This window comes from Zalophus californianus, chromosome X, assembly GCF_009762305.2.
Source record: "Zalophus californianus isolate mZalCal1 chromosome X, mZalCal1.pri.v2, whole genome shotgun sequence".
NCBI lineage: Eukaryota > Metazoa > Chordata > Mammalia > Carnivora > Otariidae > Zalophus > Zalophus californianus.
Genome location: NC_045612.1, coordinates 66422871 through 66445438, shown reverse-complemented (window position 1 = coordinate 66445438; position 22568 = coordinate 66422871). Strand labels below are relative to the sequence as shown.

At 38.9% G+C, this 22568-nt stretch overlaps 1 protein-coding gene across 2 annotated transcripts in view; it reads left to right on the top strand.

Moving 5' to 3' along the window:
• The window catches only part of ATP7A (ATPase copper transporting alpha), a 150194-nt gene that overhangs the window by 52804 nt on the left and 74822 nt on the right, over window positions 1-22568 (top strand). For both annotated transcript variants that reach the window (XM_027608487.2, XM_027608486.2), the window contains exon 2: window positions 7791-7931. In XM_027608487.2, the coding sequence (XP_027464288.1) occupies window positions 7812-7931 (120 nt within the window). In that variant the 5' untranslated portion in view covers window positions 7791-7811. The remainder of the gene's footprint in view (window positions 1-7790; window positions 7932-22568) is intronic.

Genomic DNA, 22568 nt, shown 5'->3' with positions numbered 1-22568 from the left:
ACCCAGGTACCCCTCTTTCAGCTTTTCTTTCTTTGAGTTTTTACATTTTAAAAATGAATATATAGAAAATACTGTGAAGGTGCCTCAGAAAATTAAAAATAGAATTACCATATTATCCAGCATTTCCACTTCTGGGGTATCTATCCAAAAGAAATGAAATCACTGTCTCAAAGATATCTGCACCCCATATTCATTGCTGCATTATGTACAATAGCTAAGGTATGGAAAAAACCTAAGTGTCCATCGATGGTTGAATGGATAAAGAAAATGTGTATATATACATACATTATTCAGTCATTAAAAAGAAGGAAATTCTGTCACTTGCAACAATATGGATTGAGGGCATTATGCTAAGTGAAGTAAGCCAGAGAAAGGCAAATACTATATGATCTCACTTATATGTGGAATCTGAAGAAAACAAACTCATAGATACAGAGAACAGATTGGTGGGTTGCCAGAGGTGGGTGTTGGAGATGGGTGAAATGGGTGAAGGTGGTCAAAAGGCATAAACTTCCAGTTAAAAGTTCTGGGGATAAGCAATTGCACTACCGGGTATTTACCCAAAGATACAAATGTGATCTGAAGGGGTACGTGCACCCCAATGTTTATAGCAGCAATGTCCACAATAGCCAATCTATGAAAAGAGCCATGATATCCATCAACAGATGAATGGATAAAGAAGATGTGGTATATATATTATACACACACACGCGTGCGCGCACACACACACACACACACACACACACACACACACACACACACACACACAATGGAATATTATGCAGCCGTCAAAAAAACCCACGAAGTCTTGCCATTTGCAACGACGTGGATGGAACTGGAGGGTGTTATGCTGGGTGAAATAAGTCAGAGGAAGACATGTATCATATGATCTCACTGATATGAGGAATTCTTTTTTTTCTTTTGAAGATTTTATTTATTTGACAGAGCGAGAGAGCACAAGCAGGGGAGTGGCAGGCAGAGGCAGAGGGAGAAGCAGGCTCCCCGCAGAGCAAGGGGAGCCTGATGTGGGACTCGATTCCAGGACCCTGGAATCATGACCTGAGCTGAAGGCAGTCGCTTAACCAACTGAGCCACCCAGGCACCCGATATGAGGAATTCTTAATCTCAGGAAACAAACTGAGGGTTGCTGGAGTGGTGGGGGGCGGGAGGGTTGGGGTGCCTGGGTGATAGACATGGGGGAGGGTATGTGCTATGGTGAGTGCTGTGAATTGTGTAAGACTGTTGAATCACAGACCTGTACCTCTGAAACAAATAATACATTATATGTTAAAAAAAGAAGATAATAGGAAGGGAAAAATGAAGCAGGGGAATCAGAGGGGGAGACGAGCCATGAGAGACCATGGACTCTGAGAAACAAACTGAGGGTTCTAGAGGGGCGGGGGGTGGGGGGATGGGTTAGCCTGGTGATGGGTATTAAAGAGGGCACGTACTGCATGGAGCACTGGGTGAATCATGGAACACTACATCAAAAACTAATGATGTAATGTATGGTGATTAACATAACATAATAAAATTAAATTTAAAAAAACCTTTAAAAGTTCTGGGGATATAATGTACAGCAATGGTGACTATAGTTAACAGTACTGCATTGCATATTTGAAAGGTGCTAAGAGAGTAGATCATAAAAGTTCTTACCATAAGAAAAAAAATTTAAATTTAACTGCGTGGTGATTGATGTTAAATAAACTTATGGTGGTATTCATTTTACAATGTATACATGTATCAAATCATTTTGTTGTACACCTAAAACTAATATAATGCTATATAAGTTATATCTCAATTAAAAAAATGACTGGAGGGAACAACAACAAAATGGATACACTGGACTTCATCAAAATTAAAAACTTTTGGGCACCAAAGGACTCTATCAAGATGGTGGAAAGATAACCCACAGAATAGGGGAAAATATTTGGAAATCATATGTGTGATTAGAGATTAATATCCAGGATATAAAAATAAATCCTGTAACTCAACAAAAAGCCCAATTAAAAAATGGGTAAAGGAAAAAAAGGGAGTGCCTGGGTGGCTCAGTTGGCTAAGTGTCTGCCTTCAGCTCAGGTCATGATCCCAGGGTCCTTGGATCGAGCCCCGCGTGGGGCTCCCTGCTCATCAGGGAACCTGCTTCTCCCTCTCCCTCTGCTGCTCCCCCTGCTTGTGCATGCTCTCTCTCAAATAAATAAAATCTTTTAAAAAATGGGTAAAGGACTCACGTAACTTTTCTCCAAAAAAGGTATACAAATAGCCAGTAAGCACATGAAAAGATGTTCAACATCACTAGTAATCAGGGAAATGCAAATCAAAACCACAATGAGATACAACTTAACATTTACTAGACTGGCTAAAATTTAAAAAATCAGATAATAACAAGTGTTGGTGAGGAGGTGGAGAAATTAGAACCCTCATATGCTGCTAGTAGGAATGTAAAATGGCATAGCTGCTTGGAAAACTGTGGCAGTTCCTCAATTGAAACATCGAGTTATAGGACCCAGCAATTCCACTCAAGTATTACCCAAGAAAAATGAGAACACAAAAATTTGTACATAAATATTATAGCAACCTTATGCTTAGTAGCCAAAAGATGGGGGCAACCTAAATGTCAACTGATGAATGGATAAACAAAATGTGGTATATCCATACCATGGAATATAATTCAGCCATAAAAAGGAATAGGGGCACCTGGGTGGCTCAGATGGTTGGGTGTCTGTCTTTGACTTGGATCGTGGTCCCGGGGTCCTGGGATTGAGCCCCGCATCAGGCTCCCTGCTGGGCGGGGAGCCTGCTTTTCCCTCTCCCTCTCTCTGCCACTCCCCTTGCTGGTACTCTCTCTCTCTAATAAAAAATAAATCTTAAAAAAAAAAAAAAAAGAAATGAAGTACTGACACATGCTACAACATGGATGAACCTTGAAAACATTATGCTAAGTGAAAGAAGCCAGTCACAAAGGCCACATATTATATATTATATGATTTCATTCATATGAAATGTCCAAAAGAGAAAAATCTATACAGACACAGAGATTAATGGTTGCCTGGCAGTGGGGGTGGGGGGCTTGGGAGGTGGGAGGGTGATAGCTAAAGGGTATCAGGCTTCTTTTTGAGGTGACAGAAATATTCTAACATTGTGGTGATGGTTGCACATATCTGTGAATGTAACGCCTATTGAATTCTACACCTTAAATGTGTGAATTATATGCGAACTGTATTTCAGTAGAGCAGTTTAAAAAATGGTGCTGGGAGAACCTGACATCCACATGTAAAATAATGTAACTTGGATCCTTACTGCACACCATGTACAACAATTAACTCAAAATGGATTTAAAGACCTAAATGTAAGAATGAAACTACCAAACTCTTAGAACACAGAAGGAAATATTCATGGCTTTCAGTGTGGCAGTGGTTTCTTATATAGGACACCAAAAGCACAAGCAACAAAAGAAAAAACTGATAAATTTGGCTTCATGAAAATTAAGGTTTTTTTTGTTTCAAAGGATGCCATCAAGAAAGTGAAAAAAATGAAGTACAGATACATTCCACACATTGTTTTTTTGTTAAGATTTTATTTATTTATTTGACAGAGACACAGCGAGAGAGGGAACACAAGCAGGGGGAGTGAGAGAGGGAGAAGCAGGCTTCCCGGGGAGCAGGGGATCCGATGCGGGGTTCCATCCCAGGACCCTGGGATCATGACCTGAGCCGAAGGCAGACGCTTAACGACTGAGCCACCCAGGCACTCCCATTCCACACATTGTTAAACCTTAAAAATATTATGCTAAGTTAAAGAATTTCAGACACAAAGAATCACATATTGAATGAATCCATTTTTATGAAATTACCAGGATGGGCAAACCCATAGAGATAGGAAGTAGATTCATTTTTGCCAGTAGCTGTAAGGGGACCGAGGAGTGACTGCTGATGGGTATGGAGTTTCTTTTGGGGGTAATGAAAATGTTCTGCGATTACATAGTCATTATGGTTGTGTATCCTTGTGAATATTACTAAAAAATTCTGAATTGTATGTCTTAGGGTAAATTTTATAGTGTGTGAATTATATCTCAAAAAAGAATATATATATAATGAAAAATATGTGCTAAAAACCAATTAACATTTGAAAACAAGTTATCCCCAAGGAAATTCTGTGGTTTTAGATATTTGGAAATTATACTGGTAGTCCAGTTGTTCAAAGCTCCAACGATATCAGTTGAAGTAAGAAAAATCCACTTACTTGCTTTGTTAGGAGTGGAAGATGAAGTTCAGCAGCAGCAGTTTCTGTTTGTTTCTCTGAGCTTAACAAAGCTAAGATGATGTAATTGTTTTTATACCACTTGGAATAAATTTATTGCAAAGAAATGTTTTAGTTTAAATAGTTTTTCGTAAATTTTATTTATTTTTAATTGGCTTTATATTTACATAATTCAAAATGCAAAAGCATCCCTTCCAACCACCCAGTTTCTTTCCCTCCATGGAGGTGACTAATGTTACTGATTATTTGAGTCCTTCTAGAGATGTTTTTTTACATAGTGTTTTGATTTTTTGAAAAATTTCCCTCTTGTAGTTTAGCATTTTTAAAAGAAATGACTTTTGGGGCAAAAAAGAGTGTAAATCATGGTATTTATAACCCCCCTTTTGAGTTCTGTAGTTGGCCATTGTTAATTTTGATAAGTCTAAGAGAAACACTTTGGTGTCTCTAATTTTTTTTTTAAGATTTTATTTATTTATTTGACAGAGAGAGAGAGAGAGGCAGCTGGAGAGGGAACAGAAGCAGGGGAAGTGGGAAAGGGAAAAGCAGGCTCCTCGCCGAGCAGGGAGCCCGATGTGGGGCTCGATCCCAGGACCCTGGGATCATGACCTGAGCCGAAGGCAGACGCTTAACGACTGAGCCACCCAGGCGCCCCTTTCATTTTTGATTATGGCCACACAACAGGATCTTTATCCAAGGACATGGAGACCACCTAATGAATACTGGATTAATTTTATTGGACCTAAGACTTGTGTTTTTATTTGTACTTCAATTTTAGGTGATAGCATCTTCATAAGAACTGGTTATTTCCTGCTCATCACTAGTTTGGGTAACAGTTTTACTTAAGTATTTCTCTTCTTCCTCTTATACAAAATAGTACTTTCTACATAATTTGTGATCTTTGCAAAAGATCTTTTTTTTTGCAAATCTGTACAACTTGCAAGTTCTTTACATTGAGCTAATATATTCTTCCAAATAAAATTTTTATTACATAATTAAACATTTTCTAATTAACACCCTCTAATTTACCTAAACATGAATAATCTATGGTGCTCTAAAAGAGGCCCTCAGATCTACACTGGGAAGTCTCTTTTTTCCTGAATAATTTCTTAAGCCTGAATCTAGTGCTGCTTTTATCATAATCATTTCATATTACCCTTTAAGGAAAAGAGTTTTATAGAAATACATTCTTAGGGGCGCCTGGGTGGCTCAGTCGTTAAGCATCTGCCTTCCGCTCAGGTCATGATCTCAGGGTCCTGGGATCGAGCCCCGCATTGGGCTCCCTGCTCCGCAGGAAGCCTGCTTCTCCCTCTCCCACTCTCCCTGCATGTGTTCCCTCTCTCACTGTGTCTCTCTCTGTCAAGTAAAAAACAAAAATCTTAAAAAAAAACAGTCTTAGTTGTTTCTTTTCTTGTAATTTTCATGTATCTTTCTTGCTGTCTAATGGCTTAATTTAATTTTCTTTATTCTCTTTCTCCCTCTACTGTTTTGGAAGCTTTATATTCTATTTCTAGTCTCCTACTAGTTACCTTTAAATTTTTAACATGTATTCTTTTTTTTTAAATTTTATTTAGTTGACACAGAGAGAGGTAGTGAGAGCAGGAACACAAGCAGGGGGAGTGGGAGAGGGAAAAGCAGGCTTCCCACCGAACAGGGAGCCTGATGCGGGGCTCGAGCCCAGGACCCTGGGATCATGACCTGAGCCGAAGGCAGACGCCTAACCACTGAGCCACCCAGGCACCCCTTAACATGTATTCTTAACAAAATCTAAGGTTTATCTCTTTCTATACATTCCAAATAAGACCAAGCTTCTCAGAATGCCTCAACTATAAACTCCCTTGCCTATTATTGTTTTCTATTATTTCAGGTCCACTGTGCTTTTGTGTGTGTGCATGTCTGTGTGTTTGAAAAGATAATATATCCTCATATCCTCAAAATTTAAAAGATACAGAGGAGACTAGCTCTTAACTGTTATCACCACACAAAAAAAAGAAATGATAGTTAAGTGATGTGATAGAGGTGTTAGCTAATGGTGGTAATCCTATTGCTATACATATATATAGATATAGATATATAGATTACGTATGTATGTATCAAACCAACACATTGTACACCTTAAACTTACATCATGTTATGTCAATTATATCTCAACTTTAAAAAAGAGGTGCAAAAGGTTATATATTCAACATTCTTTTTTCCACCCTTATCCCCTAAACACTTAGTTCCTCTCACTAGAGGAAAACACTGTTTCCATGGGACATATTAGGTTGATCTATATGAAATTGGCAGTATTCGACTATTTTGATACGCAACAATAGCAGTTTCACGTGGTTCAAACTGATAGCAGTGGGAAAAAAAAGATTCTTGTTTTCATAGAATTTTCATTCCAGTGGGATGCGTATTAGTTCATTATTTCAGTGTAACGAATTACCTAAAAATTTAGTGGCTTGAAACAACAAACATTTATTGTCTTACAGTTTTTGTGAGTCATGAATTTGGGAGCGGTTTTGCTGGGTGATTCTGGCTCAGGGTATCTCATGAGGTTGTAGTCAGTATGTTGACTGGAGCTTCAGGCATCTAAAGGCTTAATTAAGTCTGAATATCAGCTTCTAAGATGGTTCACTCACTTGACTGTTGGCAGGAGGCCTCAAATTCTTGCCACATGAACCTCTCCCTAAGGCTGCTTGAGTGTCCTTATGATGTGGACAAGAGAAAGGACAAGGAGGAATCCACAGTGACTCCCCCCCCATAGTGCCTGCCTTTTATGAGTCATACCTTGTCTATTCCACCATATTCTGTTTGGAAGCAAGTCACTGAGCACAAGCCACACTCGAGGGAAAGGAGTTAAATTCCACCTCTTTTTTTTAAAGATTTTATTTATTTGAGAGAGAGAGTGAGCAAGTATGAGAGAGAGAACATGAGCAGAGGGAGAGGGAGAAGGAGACTGCCTGCTAAGTAGAGAGCCCGATGTGGGGCTTAATCCCAGGACCCTGAGATCATGACCTGAGCCGAAGGCAGTTGCTTAACTGACTGAGCTACCCAGGCTTCCCAAATTCCACCTCTTGAAAGAAGGAGTAACGAAGAATTTGTGAGCACATTTTAAAACCACCACAGGAAAACAGATAATAAGCAATAAACATAGTAAGTAAATTTTGGAGTATATTAGAATATAATAAGTTCTATGAAAAAAAGACAAAATAGAGCAGATGTAAGGGGAATCAGAGTGTATGTGTGTGGAAGGGATGTGGATTGCAATTTTAAGCAGGGTGGTCAGTGTAAAACTCATTAAGGGGATTAGATTTGAGTAAAGGCTTGAAAGATGAAGAAGTTAACTAAGCAGATATCTGGAAGAAGAAAGTCTATTCCAAGGGAATAGCTAAAGCAGTGGCCCTGAGGTGAGAGTAAAATGAGATGAGAGAAAAGAATACTGATCATATTTTATTAGTACAATATTTTCAGTTGAGAAGGTGGGGGGAAAGTTGAGGAAGGATTATTTCCCTGGCTGAAATTAATGAGTTCATTGTTTCTAATAGGAATGTAAAGAAGAAATCAAGATGGATCGAAGTATGGGTGTGGATTCGGTCACCATCTCTGTTGAGGGGATGACATGTAATTCCTGTGTTTGGACCATTGAGCAGCGGATTGGAAAACTGAATGGTGTACATCATATTAAAGTAAGTTAGTCTTTGGAAATCAGTGAAGTCAAATGTTGTTGACTGGAATTCTAGAAAATTACTTCTAACACTGAGATAGAAGCAGATACACTGACACATTTGGCAGTGAAGACTGGTAAGATTAATATATTTTCTTTGCCCCTTTAACTTTTCTTTTTATAAAAAATAAGAAATTATATATATTTTTCAACTTAAAAACATCTGAAGATGGAATCTTGACATTATTATGGTTGTATATTTATAGGTTTATGTTTTATAAGTATATAGATATAAAAATACTTTTTATTACTCTTAAGTTCATACTGAACTAAAATATATGTTTTCAGAGAAAGGGTTGTGGGCCTTCTTCTCTTATATAGCATGACAATTATTATGTGAAATAATAATGTACTCTTCCTTAAGCACATGCATACAAGGTCTAACAGTAATTTTCTAAGCTTTTTCACTTCAATTTTTTAAATGTTTCTAGTTAAAAAAATATATATATTTAAGTAATCTGTGCACCCACCATGGGACTTGAACTCACAACCCTGAGATCAAGAGTCACATGCTCTACCAACTGAGTCACTCAAGCTCCCCTTTCACTTCAGTTTTTTTTAAAAAAGATTTATTTATTTACTTTAGAGAAAGAGTGGGGGGTAGGGTGGGGAGAGGGAGAGAGAAACTGAGGCAGACTCAGCACTGAACACAGAGCCCCATGATCATGACCTGAGCCAAAACCAAGAGTTGGATGCTTAACCGACTGTGCCACCCAGGTGCCCCTTCATTTCAATTTTAAATTGCAAAAATAAAATTGACTATTGTCAGACCATCTTAACACATTCCTGCTATAATCCATCTCAGAATGTTACTTGATGAAAAAGAGTGGTTTATATATATATTCTAATTTGTCTGTAATGAACCTGAATTGTTAATGTAACTATTATAAATAAATAAGCTAAACGGCTTTGTTTCACGCCTTCTAAACACAAGAAGTCCCAAAGTCAATACAAGACTACTCTACAGGGAATATAATGATGCCATCCCCCCTCATATCTTATAAAAATTTTTTGAATGTTTCCCATGTTCATTCTGTGACATAGACATATGTTAAAGCTACAATGGGTCTTATATGTGACTTCAAGATTCTAACCTCCTGATTTTACAGATTAGCAAATGGAAGTTTAGAGTAATGAAGTGACTTGTGCTAAATTACACAGCTACCTATTACCAAAGCAAAACTAGAACTCACATTCCATGATTCCTGGGCCAGTGTATGTTCTGGTCATATAGTGTCTACAGATGCATTTTAATTTGCATGTGGTTCTCAAACTGGTCGTCTCTGAATTATTCTCTCATGTAAGTTCTGAAAAAATTAATCCTCATAAAGGTGCCTCTTACCACCTAATTGTTGTATTAGCTTTGTATCTTAGTCTCTGTAAATTCTTCTCAGAATAATTCTAGTATTTTTTAGTATGAAAAACCTTGAGTTATGTTTTATTTGTCATTACTTTTTAAAACTTTTTATTTTCATGTTGTTACAAATGTCTTTGATTTTAAAGTCTTTCGGGTAAAAAATGTTTTGATTAATCTTTACCCTATAATCCACCTTTCTCAATCTCAGCACTATTGACATTTTGGGCTGGATAATTTTTTATTGTGTGAGGGCTGCTCTGTGCTTTGTAGGATGTTTAGCACACCCCTGGCCTCTACCCACTGGATGCCAATAGCCTTTTCTTGTACTTGTGACAATGAAGTGTCTCCAGGCATTGCCAAATGTGCTCTGTGGGCAGAAATGCCCTCAGTTGAGATTCACTGCTGTAGTCCCTTCTCAGAGAACCTACTATATACCCTTTGGCTGTTCAGTTAGTATTTGATGATGGTGAATTGATTTATTGAATAGACTCATGTGCCCCTTTCTCTTCATATTAGCTTCTTTTGTTTTGTTTTTGTTTGCCAGTGACAGGTATAGTGAGCAGTGGTTCTCAAACCACAACATGAGAATCACCTGGAGGATGTGCTAAAACATAAATTTCTGGGTCCTACCCTCAGAGTTTCTGTTTTAGTAGGACTGATGGGGCCTGAGAGTTTGCATTTCTAACAAATGTCCGATTAACTCTAATGGTGCTGGCCCTGGGACCACAGTTTGAGAACTATTATATTGCATGAGATATGCTTACACTAAAAATTATTTGTTATTTATCTGAAATTTAAATTTAACTCGGTGTCTTGTTTTTTTAATTATTTTTTTAAATTTATGTTTTATTTTATTTTTTTTAAGTGAATTCTATGCTTAATATGGGGCTTGAACTCATTACCCCAAGATCAAGAGCTGCATGCTCTAACGACTGAGCTAGCCAGATGCCCCTGGGTGTCTTGTATTTTTATTTGCTAAATCTGGTAACCCTACTTTGAAGTCATCCTTCCTCCTTACTTTGAGTCCCTCATAAACACTGATTTATTTTTTGTCCCTATAATTTTACTTTTAAAATTTTTTAAAAAGATTTTATTTATTCATTTGTCAGAGAGAGAGAGAGAGAGAGAGAGCACAAGCAGAGGGAGAAGCAGGCTCCTCACTGAGCAGGGAGCCCGATGTGGGACTTGATTCCCGGACCCTGGGATCATGACCTGAGTCAAAGGCAGATGCTTAACCGACAGAGTCACCCAGGCGTCCCTAAATTTTACATTTTAAAAACTGACATATAAATGGAATCATACAGCCTTTTGAGTCTAGCTTCCTTCACTTAGCATTATGCATTTGAAATCTACTTACGTTGTTGTCTGTATCACTGGTTCTTTCCTTTTTATTGATGAGGGGTATTCCGTTGTGTGGATGTGCTACAATTTGCCCATTCACTCATTGGGAGACATTTGGACTATTGCCACTTTTTTTGTGATTATGTAAAACAATGCTCTGAGTGTTCACATAGGAGTCTTTGTTTGGACATAGGTTTTCTCTTGGGAAGATTCCTAGGATTGAATTTGTTCCATCATATGGTTAAGTGTATGTATCATTTGTTGAGGTGTTGGGAAATCATTTACCACAGTGACTGTACTATTTTATCTTCACCAGCAGTGTTTGTGGGTTCTGCTTTTTCCAGATTCTCTCCCACACTTGGTATTATCTTTTTAGTTATAGACATTCTAGTGGATGTGTAGTGGTATCATACTAATTGTCATTTCCTTAATGGCTGATGATGTTGAGCATTTCATGTGGTTGTTAGGCATTTGTATAACTTCTTTGGTCAAATGTCTAAAAACTTTTGTCAAATTTTTAGCTGGTTTTTTTTTGTTTCCTTATACGATTTTGATTTTATATTCCAAATATAAATCTTCTTTTAGATAAGTGTTTTGCAAATATTTTATTCAGTCTGTGGCTTGTCGTTTCATTCAATTTTTTAAAAGATTTCATTTATTTATTTATTAAAGATTTTATTTGAGAGAGAGAGAGTGAGAGAGAGAGAGATCACAAGCTGTGGGGGGGTGGGTAGAGGGAGAAGCAGACTCCCCGCTGAGCAGGGAGCTTGACGTGGTACTTGATTCCAGGACCCTGGGATCATGACCTGAGCTGAACGAAGGCAGACACTTAACTGACTAAGCCAACCAGGCGTCCTTTATTTATTTTAGAGAGAGCGAGAGAGAGAGTATGTGTGCATGAGTTGGGGGGGAGGGGCAGAGGGAGAGACTCTTCAAGCATACTCCCAACTGAGCACGGAGCCCAGCATGGGACTTGATCCCATGGCACATGAGACCATGACCTGAGCTGAAAACCAAGAGTCAGATGCTTAACAGACTGAGCCACCCAGGTGCCCCTCATTCTGTTTTTTTAAATTAAGTTTTTATTTAAATTCCAGTTAGTTAACATATAGTATAATATTAGTTTCATGTGTACAATTTAGTGATTCAGCACTTACGTACAACACCCAGTGCTCATCACAAGTGCCCTCATTAATCTCTCTCACCTATTGAACCCATCCACCTCTGGTAACCATCAGTTTCTTCTCTATAGTTAAGAGTCTGTTTCTTGGTTTTCCTCTTTTTTCCCCCATGTTTGTTTTGTTTCTTAAATTCTGCATATGAGTGAAATCATATGGTATTTGTCTTTGACTTATTTCGTTTAGCATAATACTCTGTAGCTCCATACACGTCATTGCAAATAGCAAGATTTCATTCTTTTTATTCCATTTTGTGTATATATGTATGTATACATATATGTACACATATGTATGTACACACATATATACATATATATGTACATATACATATATATACACATATGTGTATATATACACATATACATATTACATCTTCTTTATCCATTCATCAGTGGATGAACGTTCGGGCTCTTTCCAAAATTTGGCTATTGTTGATAATGCTGCTGTAAACACTGGGGACCATGTATCCCTTCGAATTAGTATTTTTGTATTCTTTGGGTAGATACCTAGTAGTGCAATTGCTGAATTATAAGGTAGTTCTATTTTTTTAAAGGAGTTTATTTATTTATGGAGAGAGAGCACACAAGTGGGGTGGGGGGCAGAGGGAGAGGGAGAAGCAGGCTCCCTGCTGAGGAGGGAGCCTGATGCAGGGCTCAATCCTAGGACCCCAGGATCATTACCTGAGCCACCCAGGCACCCCAGGGTAGTTCTATTTTTACCTTTTTGAGGAACCTTCACACTGATTTCCAGAGTGGCTACACCAGTTTGCATTCCCACCAACAGTGTAAGAGGGTTCTCCTTTCTCTGCATCCTCACTAACACATGTTCTCTCTTGTGTTGTTAATTCTAGCCATTCTGATAGGTGTGGAGTGTTAGCTAATTGTAGTTTTGATTTGTATTTCCCTGATGATGAGTGGTGTTGAGCATCTTTTCATGTATCCTTTAACCATCTGTAAGTCTTTGGAAAAATGTCTGTTCAGGTCTTCTGCCCATTTCTTAACTGGATTATTTGTTTTTTTTTTGTGTTGAGTTTTAACTTCTTCACATATTTTGGATGCTAATCCTTTGGCAGATATGTCACTTGCAAATATCTTCTTCTATTCCATAGCTTGCCTTTTAGTTTTGTTGACGATTTCCTTTGATGTGCAGAAGCTTTTTATCTTGGAAGTCCCATTAGTTCATTTTTGCTTTTGTTTCCCTTGCCTCAGGACACATATCTAATAAAAACTTGCTACAGCCAGTGTCAAAGAGATTATACCTGTGTTCTCTAGGATCCTGTTTCACATTTAGGTCTTTCATCCATTTTGAGTCTATTTTTGTGTATGGTGTAAGAAAATGTTTCATTCTTCTGCATGTGGCTGTCCAATTTTCCCAGCACCATTTATTGAAGAGACTGTCTTCTTTCCATTGGATATTCTTTCCTGCTTTGCTGAATATTAGTTGACCATAGAGTTGAGGGTCCATTTCTGGGGTCTCTATTCCTTTCCATTGATTGGTGTGTCTGTTTTTGTGCCAGTACATTACTGCCTTGATGATTACAGCTTTGTAATAGAGCTTGAAGCCCAGAATTGTGATGCCACCAATTTTGCTTTTCTTTTTCAACATTCTTCTGGCTATTCGGGGTCTTTTTTGGTTCCATATAAATTTTAGAATTATTTGTTTCAGCTCTGTGAAAAAAGTTAATGGTATTTTGATAGGGATTGTATTGAGTTTGTAGATTGCCCTAGGTAGCATAGACATTTTAACAATATTTGTTCTTCCAATCTATGAGCATGGAATGTTTTTCCATTTCTTTGTCTTCCTCAATTTCTTTCATGAGTATTCTATAGTTTTCTGAATACAGATTCTTTGCCTCTTTGGTTAGATTTATTGCTAGGTATCTTATGGTTTTGGGTGCAATTGTAAATGGGATCGACTCCTTAATTTCTCTTTCTTCTGTTTCATTGTTGGTGTATAGAAATGCAACTGATTTCTATGCATTGAATTTATATCCTGCCACTTTACTGAATTCCTTTATGAGTTCTAGCAGTTTTTGGGTGGAGTCTTTGGGTTTTCCACATAAAGTATCATATCATCTGCAAAGAGTGAGAGTTTGACTTCTTCTTTGCTGATTTGGATGCCTTTTATTTCTTTTTATTGTCTGATTGCTGAGGTTAGAACTTCTAGTACTATGTTGAATAACAGTGGTGATAGTGGACATCACTGCCATATTCCTGACCATAGGGGAAAAGCTCTGTTTTTCCCCATTGAGAATGATATTCGCTGTGGGTTTTTCATAGATGGCTTTTATGATATTGAGGTATGTACCCTCTATCCCTACACTGTGAAGAGTTTTAATCAAGAAGGGATGCTGTACTTTGTAAAATGCCTTTTCTGCATCTATTGAGAAGATCATAGGGTTCTTGTCCTTTCTTTTATTAATGTAGTGTATCACATTGATTGATTTGTGGATGTTGAACCAACCTTGCAGCCCAGGAATAAATCCCACTTGATCATGGTGAATAATCCTTTTAATGTACTGTTGGGTCCTATTGCCTAGTATTTTGCTGAGAATTTTTGCATCCATGTTTATCAGGGGTATTGGTCTGTAATTCTTTTTGGTGGGGTCTTTGTCTGGTTTTGGGATCAAGGTAATGCTGGCCTCATAAAATGGGTTTAGAAGTTTTCCTTCCATTTCTGTTTTTTTGGAACAGTTTCAGAAGAACAGGTATTAATTCTTCTTTAAATGTTTGGTAGAATTCCCCTGGGAAGCCATCTTGCCCTGGACTCTTGTGTGTTGGGAGATTTTTGATTACTGCTTCAATTTCCTTGCTGGTTATGGGTCTGTTCAGGTTTTCTATTTCTTCCTGTTTCAGTTTTGGTAGTTTATACATCTCTACGAATGCATCCATTTCTTCCAGATCGCCTAGTTTGTTGGTATAGAGTTGCTCATAATATGTTCTTTTTTTTAAAGATTTATTTATTTATTTATTTGACAGAGACACAAGAGAGGGAACACAAGCAATGGGAGAGGGAGAAGCAGGCTTCCCGCTGAGCAGGGAGCCTGACAAGGGGCTCGATCCCAGGACCCTGGGATCATGACCTGAGCCTCGAAGGCAGACACTTAACGACTGAGCCATCCAGGCGCCCCACTCATAATATGTTCTTCTAATTGTATTTATTCAGTGCTGGTTGTGATCTCTCCTCTTTCATTCATGATTTTATTTATTTGGGTCCTTTTTCTTTTCTTTTTGATAAGTCTGGCCAGGGGTTTGTCAATCTTATTAATTCTTTCAAAGAACCAGCTCTGTTTTGTTGATCTGTTTTGTTCTTTTGGTTTCTATTTCATTGATTTCTGCTCTGATCTTTATTATTTCTCTTCTCCTGCTGGGTTTAGGCTTTATTTGCTGTTCTTCACCTGCTTTAGGTGTAAGGTTAGGTTGTGTATTTGAGACCTTTCTTGTTTCTTGAGAACGGCTTGTATTGCTATATACTTTCCTCTTTAGGACTGCCTTTGCTGCATCCCAAAGGTTTTGAACAGTTGTGTTTTCATTTTCATTTGTTTCCATGAATTTTTTAAATTTTTCTTTAATTTCCTGGTTGACCCATTCATTCTTTAGTCGGATGCTCTTTAGCCTCCATGTATTTGAGTTCTTTCCAAATTTCCTCATGCGATTGAGTTCCAGTTTCAAAGCACTGTGGTCCAAAAATATGCAGGGAATGATCCCAGTCTTTTGGTACCAGGTGAGACCTGATTTGTGACCCAGGATGTGATCTGTTCTGGACAGTGTTCCATGTGCACTTGAGAAGAATGTGTATTCTGTTGCTTTAGGATGAAATGCTCTGAATATATCTGTGAAATCCATCTGGTTCAGGATGTCATTTAAAGCCCTTGTTTCCTTGTTCATCTTCTGATTAGATGGTCTATTGATTGCAGTGAGGGGGATGTTAAAGTCCCCTACTATTATTCTGTTATTATCAATGTTTTTTTTTTAATAAAGATTTTATTTATTTATTTGAGAGAGAATGAGAGACAGAGAGCACGAGAGGGAAGAGGGTCAGAGGGAGAAGCAGACTCCCTGCTGAGCAGGGAGCCCGATGCGGGACTCGATCCCGGGACTCCAGGATCATGACCTGAGCCGAAGGCAGTCGCTTAACCAACTGAGCCACCCAGGCGCCCTGAGGAAATGGTTGTTTTTCTATTTGTAGAGTTGCCGTTATTTTCTTAGATCACCCGTTGAATTCATAGGTGTTCAGAATGATTATAATATAACTTGAAGTCCCGCTTAGCTTTTCTTTTTCAAAATTGCTTTGGCTATTTCGGGTCTTCTGTGGTTCCATACACATTTTAGGGTTGTTTGTTCTAGCTCTGTGACAGATGCTTTGGTATATAGGTATATAGGGGTTGCATTAAATGTGTAGATTGCTTTGAGTAGTATAGACATTTTAACAGTACTTGTTCTTCCAATCCATGAGCATGAAATGTTTTTCCATTTCTTTGTGTCCTCTTCAATTTTTTTCATAAGTGTTCTATAGTTTTGAGAGTACAGATCTTTTACCTCATTGGTTAGGCTTATTCCTAGGTATCTTATGGTTTTTGGTGCAATTGCAGATGGGATTAATTCCTTGATTTCTCTTTCTGCTCCTTCATTATTGGTGTATAGAAATGCAACAGATTTCTGTATGTTGATTTTGTATCCTGCAACTTTATTGAATTCCTATATCAATTCTGGCATTTTTTTGGTGCAGTCTTTCAGGTTTTCTGTATAGTGCATCATGTCATCTGCAAATAGTGAAGGTTTTACTTCTTCCTTGCCAATTTGGATACCTTTTATTTCTTTTCATTGTCTGATTGCTGATGCTAGGACTTTCAGTACTATGTTAAATAACAGTGGTGAGAGTGGACATCCCTGTCTTGTTCCTGACCATAGAGGAAAAGCTCTCAGTTTTTTCTCCAATGAGAATTGTATTAGCTATGGGCTTTTTTTTAATTAAGATTTTATTTATTTATCTAATTGACAGAGAGAGAGAGAGAGAGACAGTGAGAGAGGGAACACAAGCAGGGGGAGTCGGAGAGGGAGAAGCAGGCTTCCCGCAAAGCAGGGATCCCGATGCGGGGCTCAATCCCAGGACCCTGGGTTCATGACCTGAGCCAAAGGCAGACGCTTAATGACTGAGCCACCAGGCGCCCCTACAGTTAGTATTTCTGTGGTGTTAGTTGTGATCTCTCCTATCTCATTTGTGATTTTATTTATTTGGGTCCTTTCTCTTTTTGTAAAGATTTTATTTATTTATTTGTGAGAGAAAGAGAGCGAGCAGAAGCAGGGGGAGAAGCAGGCTCCCCGCTGAGCAGGGAGCCCAATATGGGACTTGATCCCAGGACCCTGGGATCATCACCTGAGCCAAAGGCAGGCACTTAACCGACTGAGCCACCTAGGCTCACCCCTTTCTCTTTTCTTTTAAGGAAGTTTTCAGCTGTTATTTCCTCAATTAAATTTTCTATCCCCCTTTCTCTCTTTTCTTTTTCTGGTACTCCTATAATGTGAATGTTATTATGTTTGATGGAGTTACTGAGTTCCCTAAATCTGTTCTCATATTCCATAATTCTTCTTTCTCTCTTTTGTTGAACTTCATTATATTCCATTGTTTTATTTTCTACATCACTTGCTCATTCCTCTGCTTCTTTACTCCTCCTGTTCATTTTATGTAGTCTGTTTCAAATATCAGTGCATTTTTCATTTCTTTTTTTTTTAAAGATTTTATTTATTTTTTTGACAGAGAGAGACACAGTGAGAGAGGGAACACAAGCAGGGGGAGTGGGAGAGGGAGAAGCCGGCTCCCCACAGAGCGGGGAGCCCAATGCGGTTCTCGATCCCAGGACTCTGGGATCATGACCTGAGCTGAAGGCAGACGCTTAATGACTGAGCCACCCAGGTGCCCCTTCATTTCTTTTTTAAAAAGATTTGTTTATTTATTTTAGAGAGAAAGAAAGGGAGGGAGGGAGAAGGAGAGAGATTATCAAGTAGATGCCACACTGAGTATGGAGCCTGATGTGGAGTTCGAGATTATGACCTGAGCCAAAACCAAAAGTTGGATGCTCAACTGACTCTGCAACCCAGGCACCCTACAGTTTTCATTTCTGAGTGATTCTTTTTTAACTTTTTATCTGGCAGTAAGGGCCTTTCTGAATTCCATTTTTTTTTCTCAAACCCAGCAAATATCCTTATGATTGTTGCTTTAAATTCTTCACCAGGCATATTACTTATATCTGTTTTGCTTAGATTTCTGACCATGACCTTATCTTGTTGTTTCATTTAGGATGAATTCTTCTATCTTGGCATTTTGTCTAAGTCTCTGTCTTCTTCTTTGTGTTACAACATAAAAACATAAAAAACTTTTATGTTCCATGCTCCAGAGATAATGGCTTTATGAAGAAGAGTTCATTTACTGTCAAGGCCTGGTGCTTCAGGGAGCATCTCTGGTGTGCTGCATGTGCTCTACTGCTATGTTTTTGCTGCTCTATCCTTCAGGCCAGTTGTCTATAGAGGCTCTCCTTGCCTGCAGTGGGCAGCATTTGGTCCTTGGCCAGAGTGTGGAGAGTTTTAACTAGATGTGCTCCAGTCTGCTTGTGACATGAGACCTGATACTACTTACGCTAGCAAGTAGTATCCTCCTGACCAGAACTCTCTGGTCAGGAGACCTGCAGTGGGCAGGGGCTTCCACTGGTCTTCTGGGGAAGGGGCTTGCCGTGCTAGGAATGAAGGACGTTTGACTGAGAGGGGCAGTTGTACCAGAGCACAGGGGCATGGGACTTGGATCAAGCAGGCTAGGCAGCCAGTGTTGGGACCAAGCAGCCCTGGTCGGGTGGCTCTGTGTTAATGCTGAGGGGCAGGGGAGGGAAAAGGCACCTATCAGCTCTTTTGTCTCTGGAGAGGTGTCTCTGTGATGGCTCCCTCTCATGGACGTGCCCCAAGAAGAGTGAATAATCTTCCCCATGTGTGCCCCAGGTGTTCCTCAGAGCATGGTGTCTGCCCGGGTTGCTTGCCTGCCTTCTCTCCAGGAGTGGGGCAGCACTCCCAGAGCTCTATCCCAGACAAGCCAGTGACCTTTAAAACTCCAGTCTTTTAAGCCCTGCTGGTTGCAGAAACTCATGAAAATTAGCTCCTCTCATTTTCTCAGCCAATGGCTTTGGGGAAGTGTTCTCCTTCTGCATTCCCCTGTGTGTTCCTCTCTCTTTTACCTTTCTCCATGACGAGGGCTCCCTCACCTCTGAAGCACCTGCAATCCATTTCTCCCTGAAACCACATCTCCACACTTCCTACCTTCCTCCATGTGGTCTCTTCTCTCCCTCTACTTGTGGAATTTGTTCTGTCAGTCCTCAGGTTGATTTCTTGGGTATTCAGAATGATTTGATAGATACCTAGTTGTGTTTGAGGAATGAGATGAGCCTAGGGTCCTCTTACTACACCACCATCTTAGCTCCCCCTGTCTTTTCATTCTCTTACAAGTGTCTTTCCCAGAGCAGATGTTTTTACTTTTGATGAATTCCAGTTTATCTACTTTTTTTTCTTTATGGGTCATGTTTTTGGTGTCATGTCTAAGAAATCTTAGTCTTACCCAAGGTCACAAAGATTTTTCTTCTATGTCATCTAAAATTTTATCATTTTATGTTTTACCTTTAGGTCTATGATTCATTTTTGTTTAAGAGAGAGAGAGAGAAAGAGACCGCAAATGGGGAAAAGGGTTCAGAGGGAGGGGGAGAGAGACTTTTAAGCAGACTCCATGCCCACTGGGGAGCCTGACATGGGGCTTGATCTCCAAACCCTGAGATCATGACCTGAGCTGAAATCAAGAGTTGGATGCTTGGGACGCTGGTTGGCTCAGTCTCTTAAGCATCTGCCTTTGGCTCAGGTCATGATCCCAGGGTCCTGGGACTGAACCCCGCATTGGGTGCCCTGCTCAGCGGGGAGCCTGCTTCTCCCTCTCCCTCTGCCTGCCTGTCTGCCTACTTGTGATCTCTCTCTCTCTCTGTCAAATAAATGAATAAAATCTTTAAAAAAAGATCTTTAAAAGAACTTTATATTGGTGGTGGTTCTATTTACTGGAGGTTTTTATAATTTTGCATTTATACAGTATTTGTTACAATGATGATGGAAGTTAATGCAACTTTGGAATTTGATCAGCTGCATTATTCTTTTTTTTAAGATTTATTTATTTGAGAGAGAGAGAATGAGAGATAGAGAGCACAAGAGGGAAGAGGGTCAGAGGGAGAAGCAGACTCCCCGCTGAGCAGGGAGCCCGATGTGGGACTCGATCCCGGGACTCCAGGATCATGGCCTGAGCCGAAGGCAGTCGCCCAACCAACTGAGCCACCCAAGCGCCCTCAGCTGCATTATTCTTAAAATGGTTTGCCAATGAGTTCAGATCCACATGTGAAATGTACATTTTTAGACACACTATCCAGAGTAGATGTTAATATTCTAAAGGGAGTTTTGTCCAACTGGATATCACAGTTAGCACAACATTTAAACTCAGGGATCAGTGGATTCTTTCTAATAATCAGAAGCTCATTATATTTTTAAGTACATGAGTTATTAAATTTGGACTAGAATATCTGGTGTATCTCCAGATCAAATAGATAATTATGAGAGCTCTGTCTTTTAATTAATCTAAACATTAATTTTTACCCATTCACACTGATTTTACCCAATTACATTTTGTAATTTTCTTGCTAATCATAACTGTCCAACAACTAGATGGGTATTTTCCAGTGTGTTGATTAGAAAAAAGGATGGCAAAAGTACCTCTGCACCCTTCAGTTCCACATCTTTAAAAATGAGTCATTCAATTTCATTGAGTAATAAGTATGATACCTGCATTTGATTTATCTTTAAATGAAAGCAGTCAAACTTCCTCCACTTGATCTAAGGTGGCTGATGCTGGGGGGCCAGAATAGAAGCTGAATCTTACTAATTGTCTGTGCTAACTGCAGTAAAACTCTTTTAACCATCCAAAAGCTAGTTCACATACTTTTTCTCCAAATGACTTAGGTACTTAACTGTCCACAGACAACTAGTGCATTTTCCAGAACTCCCAACTCTTTGTATGGCAAACTACTTTAGATTAATATTTGTTTTCCCCAACATATTCATGTATAACTAAAGGAAAGGATTCTGCTTTGACATTTGCAAGTACATTCCTGTATAGATTTTCAAAAAAAGTCTGTTGCACCCCATTCATATGTAAGGCTGCTATTTCCACTGTGTCTTCTAGAATTCCCCTGTGCTTCATAAGGTCTGTTTAAGGTCAGAAAAATGCGATTGAATTGAATTAACTTGTAAAGGAAAAGTAGCAGTGATAAGAGGTGAAAGCACTTTGTGTTATCAATGGTGATTTATGTGGATCCCAGTGACAGATCCTTAAGGCTATACTTTCCAGGGCACATTCATAATTTGATTGCTAAAAATAAAAGGACATTTACCTTTTCTGCCTTTACCAGCTCTCCCTCTCCTTCAGTCAAAAGCCCATATGATATAGCATATATTAGTGACCTTTCTTCTTTTTTCTTTCCTTTAAAAAATATTTTACTAAGTATTTAGTCTTCTAGGCACAGAGACAGATTTATTGTGAAGCTTATGTTTCATAGCCTCTTGCTTGCGTTGACCCCTTCTGAGACTCTGGAAGGAGTCTTAGTTTGTTCACATGGTTGTATGTTTTTGCAAAAGTAAAATATTTTAACCACAAACATTTAAGTCCATTGTCTATTTCTACTTAGCCCTCTGGTAGACTTTCCCTTTGTGTTGAGAAGTATTGGATTTGCCATGGGCATTTTGGGGTATCTGACTAAGGGAAGGTTGAGTTGGGGATGTTTGGTTTGGGGTTAGTAGGATATTTGGCCAAATGTGGTTCTTTTTTTTTAAGATTTTATTTATTTATTTGACAGAGAGAGACACAGCAAGAGAGGGAACACAGCAGGAGGAGTGGGAGAGGGAGAAGCAGGCTTCCTGTGGAACAGGACGTGGGGCTCAATCCCAGGACGCTGGGATCATGACCTGAGCCAAAGGCAGATGCTTAATGACTAAGCCACCCAGGCACCCCTGGCCAAATGTGGTTCTTAGTCACTTCTGTATATAGTGAAATTTTTCCTAGGAATTCTGGTGTGGGAATGTCTTCCAATTACCCCTACCACCCATATTGCCAATTCACTCAGTATTACGACATAAAGGTGTAGGGCCCAGTGTAAAAATGATAAAATGATTGTTATCAATTCAAAGAGTTGGGGCACCTGGGTGGCTCAGTCTGTTAAGCATCTGCCTTCCGCTCCAGTCATGATCCCAGGGTCCTGGGATTGAGCCCTGCATCAGGTTCCCCACTCGGTGGAGAGCCTGCTTCTTCCTTTCCCTCTGCCTGCACTCCCCCTGCTTGTGCTCGCTCTCTGTCAAATAAATAAATAAAAACCTTTATAAAAAAAAACAAAAAAACCCCAAAATATTTAATACTAATCACTACACAAGTAAACTTCTCTGAAAATCTCTGTAATCTTATACTACATATATGAAAGAAACTTGATAGTTTTCCCAAGTTTGAAAACAGCTCTAAAAATTTATTAATACTTATTTGTGACATTGAAAGGAACTTTACTAAGCTATCATTAATAAAAAATATTTTGACATATGAGAATAACTAAATTATCATTCTTTTCTCTATATAGAAAATGACTTTACAAAGTTATTATCAAATGAAG